General features: G+C 39.1%; 1 protein-coding gene across 1 annotated transcript in view; it reads right to left on the bottom strand.

The window, feature by feature from the left end:
* Positions 1–1323: 1323 nt before the first annotated feature.
* gfra1a (gdnf family receptor alpha 1a) overlaps positions 1324–15639 on the bottom strand; it is a 107092-nt gene continuing 92776 nt past the window's right edge. The window contains exons 9-11 of the mRNA XM_085368993.1: positions 11569–11750; positions 2973–3020; positions 1324–1476 (exon numbers count right to left, since the gene is read on the bottom strand). Coding sequence (XP_085225119.1) covers positions 1324–1476; positions 2973–3020; positions 11569–11750 — 383 coding nt within the window. The remainder of the gene's footprint in view (positions 1477–2972; positions 3021–11568; positions 11751–15639) is intronic.

The following is a 15639-nucleotide window of genomic DNA, read 5'->3' as shown; positions in this document are numbered from 1 at the left end:
TTATGTCATTTGAAACTCACCATACTGGAATTAATTAGCAACAGTGACTACGGCTTATGGGGTTTAGCAAATGGTCAGCTTAAATTTAACATTTCCTCTCTGAACATGCTTTGACAGTTTTACAATTGAGGCAATAAGTTGTAACACAGAAGTGACAGAAGACGATGTACTGATGGATGCATGAGTTAGTGCTGATTACACTCTACAGCAGCAAGCCTGCTTTTTGTCAGCTCTGGTTTTTGTGGGCTCGATGCAGTGGCGTTCATCTAAGCAAAAAGGAAAATTCAGGTAAAACTTTAGCAGCTTCTCTCTTACCTTCTCCAAAAGAAACATTAAACATGGTTTGGACAATTGCAAGTATGCACAATCACTAACGAGTGGAGTGGATTCAGCCGTCCACAGCAGCGTCCCGACCTGTGATCGCTGAGCAACACGCCGTTTTATAAAGTGAAGAAAGGGAGCCGAAAGCCTCGGACCTAGTGTGTTGCTGTGTGTTTCTGTCTGACTGTGTGAAAATGTGCATCAAGTGTTTGTGGGACTTTGCCTGTGTGCTTCTGCCAGCGGCAATCTGTGTTCAGTATGAGCTACAATAGAAACAGTTTGGGCGCTAAACTTCTCTGACGTTTTAAGTTAATGTATTTTGTCCTAAAAAAAGAAAATGACTTTTTTTCGTCAAGTGACATTTAATTCAGCTCATAAAAATGTAAAATACCAGATCACGGCATTATCAAAACAGACACATACCACAGAGGAGATGGAGTAACACCTAAAAGGCTGCCCAAGTGATAATATGTAGCCATTACTGAACTCACTGTGACTTTTAAGCGAAAGATCCCACCTATAGCCTCAACACACAAACAGACATGGGTGAAAACTGATCAGACAACTCTGAAAATTGATGTTCGTTTACATTGCGTTCCAAGAGTCACACGCTGTGGTTTATTGGAATGTAGTCCTCCAGTATTTTCTCATCTCTGCCCAAGTGAGCGGGGTACGAAGCTGTTTTAAATCACCTCTTTCTCTGACTAACCCAACGTGAGCACACAGTCAAAACTTGAATTAACATGTATAGCAGATCACTGTTTTAGCACACAGCAGCAACGCTAAAAAAAAAAAAAAAAGAGAAGAAAGAAAGAAACAACAAAGCTTTTCAAAAATTCATTAAAAAAAACAACAACAAATCAAAGCAGGAATTAAAAGACAGAATCCAAGAGAAAAAAGTACAACAGGTCTAACTGAAAAGAAAGGATATAATTCCTTGTTTGTCTTCTTCTTTTATACAAATGTGTTTGTCAGTCTGTTTGTTGCTGGGAAGTGACGCAGCTACAAATTGCCTTGCCAGGAAAGCACCGGCAGGCTGCAGTACCACAGCCAGAACAGCGGGGGCAGCAGGGAGGCCAGGCCCTCAGGCCGTCTGGAGGCAGCCGAGTTTCTCAGGATGGCGTTGGAGGTACTTGGACCATCTATCTGAGGGTCCTGTTAGACAGGTAGACAGAGATTGGAGAAAATGAGCTCAGCGTGGTTCTGAGATGTCCCAGAAAGATTATGTTCACAATATGCAGCTGGCATTGCAGAGGAAATTAGGAGGAAATGCAAATGCCTCAACTTTTGCTTATTTTTATTTTATTTTGTTAATATTATGCCTACATACTCATGTTCACAATGTTTAAAATGTCTTCAGCATTCATTTGGTGTGGCACACTAAACCATGAAAGGTTGTTTTTATAAGTAAAATGCCACCGTGGAAAGTTAAAAAGTAGAAGTGTGTGTGCGTGCTTAAATTTGCATGTGCACCACGTGCTGGTATGTGTATACAGGACTTCACCAGCGGTCTTTGGCTAATAAAGCTGCAAGCTAACGGCTGGGTCATCTCCCCAAGACCTGGCCCTGCCTCTATTAAATGTCAGTCCAGTGCATAACAGTGCCTTATTATTGTACAATGACATTTACAGTGAACTTTAAAAGCCACCAGATAAGCAACGATCCCATTTCAGCCTCAAAGGAACTACAAAGAACAGGAGTTTACAAAGAAGGCAGGAAGGATTGCTGTGGCAATCACTGTCAGATGGAGGTCAGAGACTTTCAGCTGGGTCAGATTAGAATTGGTGATGATATGATAACTTGCCGATTGCCTTGTGGTCTTGAATGAAATTGTCGTATCAAATGAAAGGGCATAACAGTTTGAGCTTTCACCACCGAAACAAGTTATAGGTTCTCTTTGTGTGATACTGTATCTCAAAGCAAATCTTTAATAGCAGTTTTAACCTGTAACATCAATATAAACCAAACGGCCACCGTAATAAAACCTCCCGTCTAAAAAAGCACAGGTCCCCCTCGTGTCACCAAAATAACCCTGACGCTTCGGAGATAGATACAAGACCTTTATGGTGAGTTTTCTTAGTGTGCTGTGGTGTAGATGCGGGGATGTTGGCAGCACATCTTCTGTTTCTGTTACTTTAAAATGAGTGAGGAGGAGAATACCTCACACATATTGTGGGATACTAATTTGGACTCAGGGCTGGGTGAAGACCTTATGATCATGTGAACAAGTGTGATATTATTTATTTGGGTGGTATGTGTCACAGTAACACCCACATGTATACCAGGAACACGTTTCCCTAGCAGAATCATTAAATTATAACGAGATTATCAATGTTAGTTACTTTGCCTGTCAGGGACAGCGTGCTGTGGATAGATACTTGCAGAGCTGTGAAACATACTTTAGATGCATGCTTTCCACTCTAGTTATTAACTTTTACTTTAATGTCAAGGTTTTGGTATAACTCTTATCAGAAGGTCTACATTTTGTTGTTTTGTAGATGCCTTTTTAACCGTAAAAGGTTTACTTAAATACATCTCTAACCTTACTCAAAACACATAGTTGCTCTTCATGTGCTAGACATTCAGCTTATGCTTATTCTTCACTTTATACAATAGATTTGTAGTACAACATTCACCGACATTGAACTTACCACACAGATGACGCCATCGGCACTCGAGTTTGACTGCGATTTCTGAGCCTGCAACAGAAGGATACAATCAAACATCTCAACCTACAATCAAGCTTATATCTGCAAATGGCAGTCGGGTTATACGTTACTGAAGTTTCAAGGTCGAGAGTCTGAAGTGTGCATGTTACATCACAAAACAGAGACTGTCAGCAGAGAATCAGAAGCAATTCATTTGCTTGTTCAACAATCAATGCAGCAATATAATTTTAATTAGACTGAAAATATTCTGTCAATGTGTTTTCACAACAGGTGAAAACACACGGATCGGTGTTCAAACACTGTGACTGTGACTAAACTTCAAACAACTATCACATTCATTCTGTGCATTTATGAAAGCTCGGTGCTGCTCTGATCATAAAAACAGATTGGAACCTGAAGCTGAATTGGAAAAATCTACAGTAACCTTGCAGAGTTTACGCTGAGAGCCTGTTAAACTTTTAAAGCCTCTGATATTTACACAAGAAGAACGAGAGTGAGCGCAGGGGGACAGTCAAACCCCCACTCTGATTTGATCTCAGATTTATCATTCAGCAGCTGTCACACACTCAAATACACTGCCTTTGAGTCCCAGTCTGTCACACACACACACAAACGCTTTCACCATGTGCGTAAATGAAGGTTAGGGACTGTTCTGTGATGACAACCATGACGGATAATTTGAAGGCTTAACTTTTTTTCATGATTATTACGAGAGTACTATTAAAATTACAGCATACGTAGATATCATACCAAACGCAGAAATGCTCTGTGATGCAGAATGCAACTCTGTGGTTGAGCTCAGCCAACCATGACCATCCAGTTTTTCAACAAAATGCTTGCTGGGTTACTTAATTACTACTTAATAACTGTGTGTCAGCTAATATTAGTGTCTTTCATTTTTTATTTAGGAAAAAATGTAGAAATGTATTTGTATTTTGTTAAACAGTGTTGATTATATCTAACAATATATCATACAATCACATAAGGCAAAGGTACTAAACTAGAAATTGCTTTTTACATCTCTAGCTGGTATTTCAATCATACAAAAACATACAAAATACAGTCCTGATCAAAAGGGACGGTCGGTTTAACTGGAAATAACTTTTGTCATATCTAAGAGATCATCTTTAAAGTAAAGAAGCAGCTTCATTATGACAACTGTGGTTTCAGTGTTGAAGTTAACCACCAGAGCCCAGAACGTAACATTACTGAAGGTTATTGTGGCATCATCTTGACAGAAAACAGAACAAAAAGTCAGCAAACATCCAAAGACTGGGAGTTTGAAGTCTAGAATCCAAAATTCAAATAGAACAGAAACTAATGCGCCGCAACCAGTGTTGGAACATACATCAAAACCTCTGAGTTCACTTTGCACGAGATAACTGTGAACAGGGAATACAAAAGAACATATTTAACTGTGTTGAATTCAGCGTTACTCGGCACAGTACATGAAAAAAATATATAATGGAAAAAAAGAAACATATATAACATCGTGACAATCATGTCCTCTGGGTCTAAGCTCTTCAGGCAAATTTCTAAACAGATTAGAAGTGATTACCACTTTTGCTGATTGCAAGCCCACCATGAGCTGATTTACTGATTGGCAGTGTAGACCTTGTAATCAGCATGTGAACATCTTGTATTTTTGTTGTGCATTTGGTGAATTAAGCAGCTGGTTATGAGTTTGCTACCTGTTTTTCTTTTCTACCTCCAAGAAAAGAAACTTTATTTTTCTCTTTTCTTCTAATGACCTGCACACTGAATATATGTATTGAGGATGGATGCTGTAAGTGAAACGCCTGTGTGTATACAGGAAGTAGGTGTGACAGCATAATAAATGGCTCCTGTATACAGTATAGTGAATTCAGGCCAAAAATAGGGACGCACAGAATGTAGCAGGCATAGTATTATAGAAAGTGAGAATGTGTATTTTGTTATTATACCCATGCTTCAGCGCTAAAGTGGAAAAAAAAAGGGTTGGGTGGAATGATGTCTATAAATCATGGTGTATTTGCAGGCCTCTGCACAACGACCCAAACAGCAGAACAAGCTGAGATTTTAAAGCATTGTCAAGGAAAAAATAACAACACAATGACTAAGCACAACTTGCTTAGTCATTGTGGGGTTGTGTTTCCTGATTAAGGCCCATCTGTGTTTACCGCCATTGTGCTAAACGTTTCCCCGTCTCATCACTGAAAGAGACGATAAAGTTTTACAGCTTGTTGCTGAAGTTTCGAATCCCGAGGGCACCGAGTGTTTCGCTGCAAAACGTTGGAAAAGCTTAATCATGTGAATGTGAACCTTACATCGCACATAGATGTAGGCTTCCATCTGCCACTTTATTGCTTTTATGATTGCAACATCTTCATGATGACTAACAAATTCAGCAATTTAGATGCAGATATTTGTAAGATTTGCATTGTTGCAACTGTGAATATTAGTCATTCGTGTCTTTATAAGATTTTCTGGTGATGTTAAAAGTGTAATGTAATAATAATTGTGATTTAAAACTGACAAACATAGCAATTGAAACACATTTATTGCCTTAGCTTCCTCTTGGACTTTTGAGCCATTTAGAGTTTTCGTCTTCTTTTACAAAGACATCAAGTCCGTTAACAAATATGTGCATGGGTGGAGGTCAGTGAATTCAAATACACATCGCTGTTCTTTGTTTTGTTTTTCTGATTTACTTCCCTGTTTGGAAAAGTCACATTAGCATGTAGAACATTTCCATATTTGTCCAGGGTACTTCCTGTCTGCTTTGGAGTCAACTATATTTATAACAACAAAAAAGAAAAAAAGAGAAATCAGGCTGACAAAGCCCTGCGGTTTTTAAATGTGTGCTGATCTGCACACATTTATGTGTATGTGTTTCTCTGAACATGTGTGTAAATTTTAGCCCTTTTGTGTGAGGAAAGAAGAAACGCGGCAATTCTAGTATCTTAATTTCCTGTAAAAACTAAAGAGGATGAAAGCGTCTTCACATTACCGCCAAAACAAAGACACACAGTGGGGAAATTAAACAGAGAGGAAAGTACCCTCTCCAGCACAAGAAACGAAGACAAGAAAAAGGAAGCTGGGTCTCTTCTAATTCAGCTGGCAGCTTGAGAAAAACACTGTTCAGCCACATGTTTGAACATTTTATAAAGGAGCCAAGTTCGATTTATAGACACTGATAATTTGAAAGGTCTCAGGCTGGTTATTCTCCAGCCCCTAAAAATATAGATCTCACTGGGAGGTGAGGAGCTTTCAGCTTTTAACACCTTCAACATTTTTTCTCTCCACTTTAATTTTTTTCGTCTTTCAAGCCGGGGTAAATGCACTTCAGATCTGCCAGATTCTCACTGGCTGAAACTGGAAAGGTTTTGAGTCAGTGTTTAATGGTGATTGTTCTGCATGTTTGTGCGTCTGTGTGTGTGTTTGTACAGGAGAGAGATCAGTGAGGAGAGTAGAGTGAGTTTTCTTGACAGGCCTGTCCCCCGAGTGTGTCATTTCAACAGCATCGTCCGCATTGATGCTTACATACACACACACATTTAAAAAAAAAAAAAAAAAAATCACACACATACATGCAACAGCACTCGAATATACCACACACACACACACACACACACACACACACACACACACACAACAACTCTCTCATTAACTTGTATTTGACGTGGTATCAGAGCAGTGCCAACAGCACACACGCATCAGTACACTACCAAAGCTCATTATCAGTGCAGACTGGGTGTTTGTGTGAGTGCGCTTGCCTTTGTGTGGATTTGTGTGAACAGGCTTGAGTGTGTAATTGCATCTATCTAGAATATCTGTCTGTTAACTTAACTTGCAGGGCTTCATGGCTGCTTATACTGTCTGTGCCTACGTGCATACAGTACAACCTTCCTCACCCACATACATATTATATGTTGCAGCTATCACTTTCACATAGATTAAAAGCTATGCTATTCTCATACTGAGTAAGTAATGTGGAGAACGGCCCAGCATAGCCAGCTACATTGCTACTAAGACACTTTGAAGTGTTGGTGTGGCGCTCGGTAACATCACCTCAGAACCACATTACTGGTTGATTCTTCTCTACATCACTGAAAGCAGCCACTACTGATTTGTCCTGCAGCAACAAGTGTTGTTCAGTGTCAGGTTTAGCTCTTAGCAGACTTTTTCACCTTCTAACCTCTGATATACATACAGCAGACCTTTGTAGGACTTTGAGCACAATGGTATGTAAGCCAGGTTTGCAAAGTCATCCTTTGTCATTCTGGTACATCACTGTAATGCCAGCCCACATCAGATCACCAAGCAACTGGCCGATTTTATAAATGGCATGCTATTTGTGCATCTGCACGCCACTTTGCAACTTGCTCAACTTCCTTCATGCAGTCAGTCATAGTTTGTCTAAATGTGCGTCTGTAGTTTCATAAAAATCAAAAAGATTAAACATAGAAAATATACACAGAACTAAAAGTAAAACTAGCTAAAAGCAAAAAATGGTAAATTTTCATAATTATTACTTTTATTAATGAATTTTTAATGTCACAGTTGTTCTGCCTTCAGTCAGGTGCCCAGTTTTCCATGATTAATGCAGCTCTGGCTTCAGTGTTGTGCTAATTAATATTTTAAATATTTAAATAAAACATGTTTGGTAGGTTAATTAAATTCTAAATTGGCTGAAGATGTTAATAAGTAATGAATGTTTGTCAGTCTTGCTTTATCAGCCATGTGATAGACTGGCAACCTGTCCAGGACGTACCCTGCCCTGACTCTATAACGCTGAACAGTCACGGGTTCAGAGTCCCCCGTGACTCTGAACTCCATAACTGGTTGATTAAATGGATTAGTAACATAAATAATCGATTTTGTTTCTAAAAAGAAATAGGTGATTTCAAATGACAAGGCTACATAGATCTTATGTTATCACTCTTTATTTTGGCCGGTTTGTCGTGGGTTTAAAACCCTCAGCTTTACTACTGTGGTGCACTCTTACTACACCCATCAAACAGGTTTCTAGAAAAAGCAGCAGTAAAAGCTGCAATAAACTCGGCACCAAACTGCAACCAAAGTGCTGACTTAAATCGCTAAAGACCCAGTCATTTCCCTCAGAAGATGGAGGATCTCAAAGGAGGCTTAAATTTATCAATCAATCAATCAATCAATCTTTATTTATAAAGCACTTTTCATACAGAAAAAATGTAGCACAAAGTGCTTTACATAGTTAAAAGCAGCCCACCCCACCCTCCAACTCACTCCCCACACTCTCAATACACATATATCCCCCCACCCCCACCCACACACACATACACACACGCGCACACTTAAAGAGTAAAAATTGGGCTGGGCTCGCATGAGCCAAGTGAGGAAACATTATAACAGGGAGCCGTCTGCACCGGGAGCCGGTCACAGACCGCAGCCTCCGGGCTGGGCACACAGCAGGAGGGAGGCCAAGGAGCCCCCCAACCAGGCTGAGAGGACCCCAGAGACCCAGCAGCCACGGTCAATAACAGCCCCGGTGCAGAGAGCGCCCTCCGAGGAAACACTGGAGATATGAGGCAATACGATATATACAGGGTAAAATGATAAAATAAATAAGAACAGGATACAATATAAATATAAATATAAATAGAGTAAGAAGATTAAAAAATGAATAAGAATAAAATCAAAAAATATTAGGTAAATCCTAAATTAATAATAGAATAACAGGATAGAATAAATAAGCATAAAAAATAAATAAACGCTAAGTAAAAGCTAAATTAAAAAGGTGGGTCTTGAGCCTGTTCTTAAAAACATGTACGTTCTCTGCGGCCCTGAGCTCCTCCGGCAGGCTGTTCCACAGACGAGGACCATACCACTGAAAAGCTGCCTCTCCGTGAGTATGTGTCCTGACTTTAGGGACAATCAAAAGGCCAGTACCAGAGGACCTCAGGGTCCGCGAGGGTTCGTATGGTAAAAGCAGATCTGAGAGATAAGAAGGCCCAAGACCATTAAGACATTTAAAAACCAATAAAAGAACTTTAAAATCGATCCTGAAACACACGGGGAGCCAGTGCAGCGATTCTAAAACCGGTGTAATGTGGGCCCGCCCTCTGGTCTTCGTCAGCACACGAGCTGCCGAGTTTTGCAAGAGTTGTAAAGTTGAAATATTCTTCTTAGGAAGACCAGAGAGCAGGGCATTACAGTAATCAATGCGACTGGTAATAAAAGCATGCATCAGCATCTCCGTGTTGGCCCGAGAGAGAATAGGGCGGACTCTGGCTATATTTTTTAGATGATAAAATCCAATTTTGGTTACATGTTTAACATGTGGGATAAAACCAAGCTCAGAGTCAAAAATAACACCCAGGTTTTTCACTTGTAGCGAAGGACATAGTGAAAATGCCTCTAATTTAGACAAGAGTTTCTCTCTCTGAGCCTCAGGACCGACAATTAAAACTTCAGTTTTGTCCTGGTTAAGCTGTAAAAAGTTTTCTGCCATCCAAGATCTTATATCCAAGATACAGTTAAAAAGGGCATCCATTGGTCTGGTGTCATCAGGAGACACGGAGATGTACAGCTGCGTGTCATCAGCGTAACTGTGGAAGTTCACTCCATGCCTCCTGATGACACTGCCGAGAGGCAGCATATACAAATTAAAAAGTACAGGGCCTAGAACCGACCCTTGAGGCACACCACATGTCATTCTATGGATCTTAGAGGAGCATGTATCCATACTCACCATAAAAGTTCTGTCAGAGAGATATGAAGTGAACCAGTTGTGTACAGCACCAGAGAGGCCCACCATGTGTTTCAGTCTGTTTAAAAGAATAGCGTGGTCTACTGTATCAAAGGCTGCGCTTAGATCCAGTAGCACCAGGACTGAGAGCTTTTGGGAGTCCCAGTTACAGGTGGCCAGAAACACGTCTCCCAGTGAATCGTAATGTTGTGTGTGTCCACTGAATGTGGAAATAAACAGTCTAAAAAACAATGTTAATAATTGTCTAGCACTTGTTCAGTTTCTCTCAAACAGCAGAAAAGAAAAAAAAATCAATTTATGAAAGGCTGGGTTCAAAGGCTGGGTTTTTAAAAACGAAGCTAATTTTGTTAAGTGGAGTTTATCCTCTTTAAAATTTGCTGACTGTGGATTTTTAGCGGTATTACAAAGACGAAACCAAAACTATTCAGAAACGGCCGAAACAGGCACATCATGTGCAAATATAAGATAAGGATAAAACATGGTGTTTACAGTTAAGATTTCTATTCACAAAAAGAAACGATTAAGGTGAAAGTGCCTGTAAACAATAACTTTAACAGTTGCATGCTGCTGCATTGGGTTGTGGTATCGTTATATGTGAAATGGCCCTCTGAGGCTCTGTCATCTCTCTGCTGGTAATCACAGTGTTATCCTCATTTCCTCCCTGACCCAGGAAGAGCCCGTCACCAGTGTTCAGGACTGATCCCTCCATTTAGTCAGCCAGATAACTGTTGTTCCTGTAGTGCAGAAGAAGCTGCTCCAAAGGACAGACTGACAGTTTCAGAGCCTTACAGGCCAAATTAGGGAATGTGTGGATAAATGCATAGATACACACATGAGTGTGTCAGTTAATGAAGGGGCACGCCTAGAAATCTACATAGGGGGTAAACATGAATAATCCCACTAGAGAAAATATTCCTGTCCACTTAATACAATATAATCTCTGATTTGACCTAAGAGGAAAATCTCCCTCCATATCCCCATCGGCAACTTTTTAGTACCAACCTGGCAATATGACAATTAAAAGAATCGTAATGTTGAGTAAAGCTGCAGATGTTAGCTGGTATTCTCAGTCTATTTGGCAGTAAGGACAACACCCCACATTTATTTGTACTACAGTACTCATGGATCTAGGGGGGTGGTCTTCACACGACAATGAGGAGAATACTATGAACCAAAGTTATATAAGATTATTCTTTTTAGAATATTAATTAGAGAGAGAGAAATGACATTTACCAAAGAGTTGCAGATTATCAGGTCAGATAAAAAAGAAGGAAACTTTAATACCTTTTAGAAAAAAAAAAATCCTTTTTTACAAAGTAAAACTATCTTGCACCTGTGCTACATTGACTAGAATCCAGCAAAAATAAATTTGGGGCATGCTGAAGGAGGGTTTCAATCTTGATATGTATAACCTCAAATGTGAGACTCACATGTATGGTGTCATATGGTGTCTAACTGAGAAATAACACCGGGAAAAAGGGAAAAAAAAAGGTCTGAGAATCATTTTCTTACAGACTTCAGCAGTCATTTTTTTCCTTCTTATAGTGCTATTTAATTTTCTTTGTGATAGCCTCTATAAAATCCCCCTGAAAACTCCTTGCCGGCTCGCTTTGTGGTAGTTTGCAATTTTTGAGGGGCAGCATTGGAGGCAAAAGATGATGACAGGTTGAACTGCAGGATGACAGCCTTCCCTGCCATCTTCAAAGCCACTGGATAAACCCAGACTAAAAAAAAAAATAGTACCGCTCCTGCAGTGTTGATCTTTGAAAACTAGACACAATAAAAAATGTTGGAGATTGGCTGGATATGTGGGACATCTGGTCAAGCTAACCTGCGTGTGTGACCCACCTGTAGGCTGCCGCAGAAGTGATAGATTGCAGGGTCTGTGTTAATGTGGTTGTCAATGGTGTTGGGGTTGCGTTCACGGTTTCTTTGGTAGGGGGTGGTGATGGAGGTGGTGGTCTGGACGGGGGACATGGGCTGCCACACCCCGACATCAGTTCCATTCCCGAAGGCCTGGATGGCGTTACCTACAAAGGGAAGAAAAGAAATGATTATAGGTTTCCTGTCCAGAAAACCAAATCCAGGTAAGTTAAGTTATTTCATGGCTCAAATGCACGATAATCCCCGTGTTAAAAGTAAAACTGTATTTTGCCCAAACCACAATTATAGGAGAGTTAGTGGGTACTTAAGTTTTGTTATCACTTCCCTCCATTATAAATTCACCACACCATCAAAAACCTGAGTGCTGATGTGGCTATTTACCATTAGAGTCCATTAGCAACCCTATTAATAGCCTTCTATGGCTTTGATGTAAAACACACACACATGCATATACACACACATCAGAGGGAAGCTGAGCCTTACAGAGCTGCTGTTTGAACGTAATGATATTCTTCCCTCCAACAGTGAATTATGACCCTGAAAACTGTGGTAAAGGAAGGAAGAGCTGATCTGCATAACTGCTCTTTAACCCCACTCAAATATTCATACTTACATGTGCAAAGACACGTGATTATGTCGGTATGATGAACAGCATGCAGTATTTTCATATTGCATGTTCAGGTTTGTTGGTTTCCGCAATTTTCTTTGACAAATCCAACGTCAAAAATTAAAAACGCAGTTGTGAGACAAATTTATATAAATATTAGTGTAAATTATTACTATAATCTGTGTTTAAAATTGATTGCCTACATAGAGCATCAATGCAGAAACGCAGTGTTGCTTTTAGAGGGGAGCTAAAATAAAGTGCTGCAATTAAGTTTAAAATAAAATGTGTTTTATTAGCAGAATAACCTATCAGTCTTTTCTAGCTCTTATTGAGATATATCTGTATTAAAAAAGATCCATCATAATTCATTAATGATAAAAGATCTATATTTGAGAGTAAAAGCAGATTCATGGTTGCAGATTCATGTACCTTAAGGTATAACATGTCATTAACCTGCACCTGCAATAACTTGCAATGCATTAAATACATTAAAAAGATCAGTCAACGTTTGACATTAAAAACTTTGCATAAAGTCCTTAAATACACCCAGCTGGACTTGATAAGTTCATTTGTGAAATGATGTAATGTAACACACAGTAATGTTGTTACTTTGAACATAAAAATGATAAAAAATTAGTATAATGACATTTAGTTGCTGAGTTACAGATGGTGTAGCAGGGGTTTGAGGAGAAATAAGCATACATACATAAAGACAGATATTTTTTGTATTATAGTAAGAAAGCTCATACTGACTAATACATATATGCCTGGTGATTTGCCTTGTATCTGAATATGATGCTGACACCAGTCTATGTTGTTGCTTCTGGAGAAAATGAGGCTTTATTTTCTCCAGTAGTTCAGGAAACATTCACTCCATTAAAGAGAATATGGACACACATCCATAACCAGTTTAAAGGAGGATCTAAAAACCAAGTGAACCTGTTTCAGCCTGCAGACCTGTAAATTTGCTGATTCAATTCCAGGCCTTTGTAGAGTGGCATCCTTTAGACCGGTTGTTTCTTTGCAGGACCAAAGGAGTACCAGCAGCCGTGTTAGCAAAATTAATTTGTGAAAACTGAAGAATGGCTGATATCAGATCTGAGAGAAACAATCCTCGTAGTCTTTTCTGAACACAGCAAGACAGCGTCCCCTAATTCCTGCTGACCCAAATCTACTCGTTTTCTTGTGCAAGAGGAATGATGGGATCCTCGGTGTGTGCCTGGCATCTCAGAAGGTGATAATGTTCTCAAAATGTTTACCTCTGGCTACATGCATTAGAAAAGTCTGGATTTTAAGGATATTTTATGGAATTTTATGCAATCAGATTTTGTTCTGATCTGTTTGAATAGTCCATGTAAAGAAAATGGTGAAAGCTAAATGACTTAGATTTAAACAGAGTTTCTTTGAAGCCACTGAACAAATCACGATCTTCCGCTCCTCTGGTCTTTCCTTTCCTTCCTCCTGAGAAACTGATTTCCAATTGAACTCCCCATGACCTAGAAAGAACCTTTGAGTTAGTTCCAGTCTGCAGATTTAATAAATGTGACTAGTAATCTCGAACTAAGCAAACCCAGAGGCTTCTTCACTTGATGTGCCTTGCCAAAGTGAGCTCTGGTAAGAGAAAGATCTCTGACACAGACAAACAGCATAATGTTTTCATTAATGTAGATTCTATAGAACTTTATTGTGAAGGTCGTTGTTGTGATTTGGCACAACTTAAACAAAACTACTTTTTTGTTTAGTTTAGTTTTATCAGTGTAGAAATCACATATAATGGCAGAAAAAAAAAGGCTATGATTGTGTTTTATTTATTATTAGCTATAACAATAGACATGCCTTTTCTGTGTGTACCTTTCATTTTGACAGTGACAATGCAAAATATTATTCCCTCAACATATTTGTTTAACATTTCACAAGAGATGCGGTAGCTGAAGAAATTGGCTGGCATTAATTTTTGGAGATGCAATATTCAGCACAAAACAAGTAATTTTTGTCAATATCCTGCAGCCCTGATGCGTGCGGCTCTGCTCAAGCACGTGAATATTTAATTTTTCGCCGATGTGTGTGTATGCGATTGCGTAGCTGGTAGCTTTGTGTCGAGACAGCAGAAGGCTGATGGGGATATTGGAGGTGTTGATGGGCTCTTTTTTGTCTCTTCTGTCTGTCTCCTCACCTAAGGCCTAATTACAAAACACACTCGCAGCACAGTGAGCGAGCGTGAAAAACAGGTTACATGTCAAATTAAGGCACAGGACATCAGACCTGCATGTGTGCTCACTCCACTCCTTATTTTTAGATATACAATGTTTTGGAACCTGTGTTTTTTCCTGGCTCCTCTCTGACATTTCCACTCATTTGAAGTGTTTTTGGCAAGGTGACGTCTTTGACTAATTATTCAGCATGCTATTGTAGAAAGAAATAAAAACTTTGTTCAGAGATTAAAAAAAGGATTATTGATATTTCCTTAGTTTCTGTTGGAAGAGCTCACATACAAATATCTGTAAATATATCTACAGTTACAACAGTGGATGCGCATATTAAACATGACCACAGTTTTAAATATTGAGGTCAGTATGTGTATAAGCCAAATACTAAGGATTCGAGTTTTTTTTTTCCATTTTAAAATCACACTAAGAGCAGAATTTCATACTATAGTCATTTTAAACATTAGTGCAAAAGTAGCACTAAAACAGTTTCTTTCAGTCAGAAGATCAAGTGAGTGGCTGCACAAGGAAAAGGAACCAATGATGATTTTGATGTGTGCATCATGCAAAGTCACTCTCGTGAGTTGGCAATGAGGATAATAGTTCCCATTCTCAAAATTAGACAACAACCAAAACTGAAAAACAAAATACAAGCTAATCTTCTCTAAAACATTATAAATGCAAATACAGCTAGGTGTTATGCAAATTATTTTTGCAAAATACCACATTTTAAGCATCAGAGCTGTTTGCTTACCAGCATTTGCAAAATAGCAGTTAATCAATATTTGATCTTCTTATCTTGAATGAAAAACGAAACCTTTTTGTACTTATGTGAAATAGCATGTGTAGCTTTCATTGTGAGTGAAAATGTCATCAGCACACTAACCAACACGAGCATATTATTCACTAAGGTGACACTGGGCAAGTTCACACTCGTACCTCTGACATTCACACACTACCACACAATTTCTATGGTTTCACTTCACTTCCTACAGATTAAACTTCAAGAAGAGAAAGTATTATGTTAAGGGAAAAGCATCAATCCTTGAGCATATTTGCATAATAAACCTAAAGACACTGAGCCTTTGGCTTTCCTCAACACATTTGATACAGAGCTAATGGAAGTCCTGCTACTATTTACTCAGGATACATAAAAATGACTCTGTGGCATACCAAACAAAATATATTCAGTACATTAGTTTTCAGATACTGTTGACTGTATGA

Source organism: Diplotaxodon limnothrissa, linkage group LG13 (assembly GCF_057381915.1).
Source record: "Diplotaxodon limnothrissa isolate DT_005_m linkage group LG13, D_limnothrissa_male_GT1.1, whole genome shotgun sequence".
Lineage (NCBI taxonomy): Eukaryota > Metazoa > Chordata > Actinopteri > Cichliformes > Cichlidae > Diplotaxodon > Diplotaxodon limnothrissa.
The sequence above is the reverse complement of the archived record's forward strand: the minus strand, read 5'-3'. Positions and strand labels throughout refer to the sequence as shown.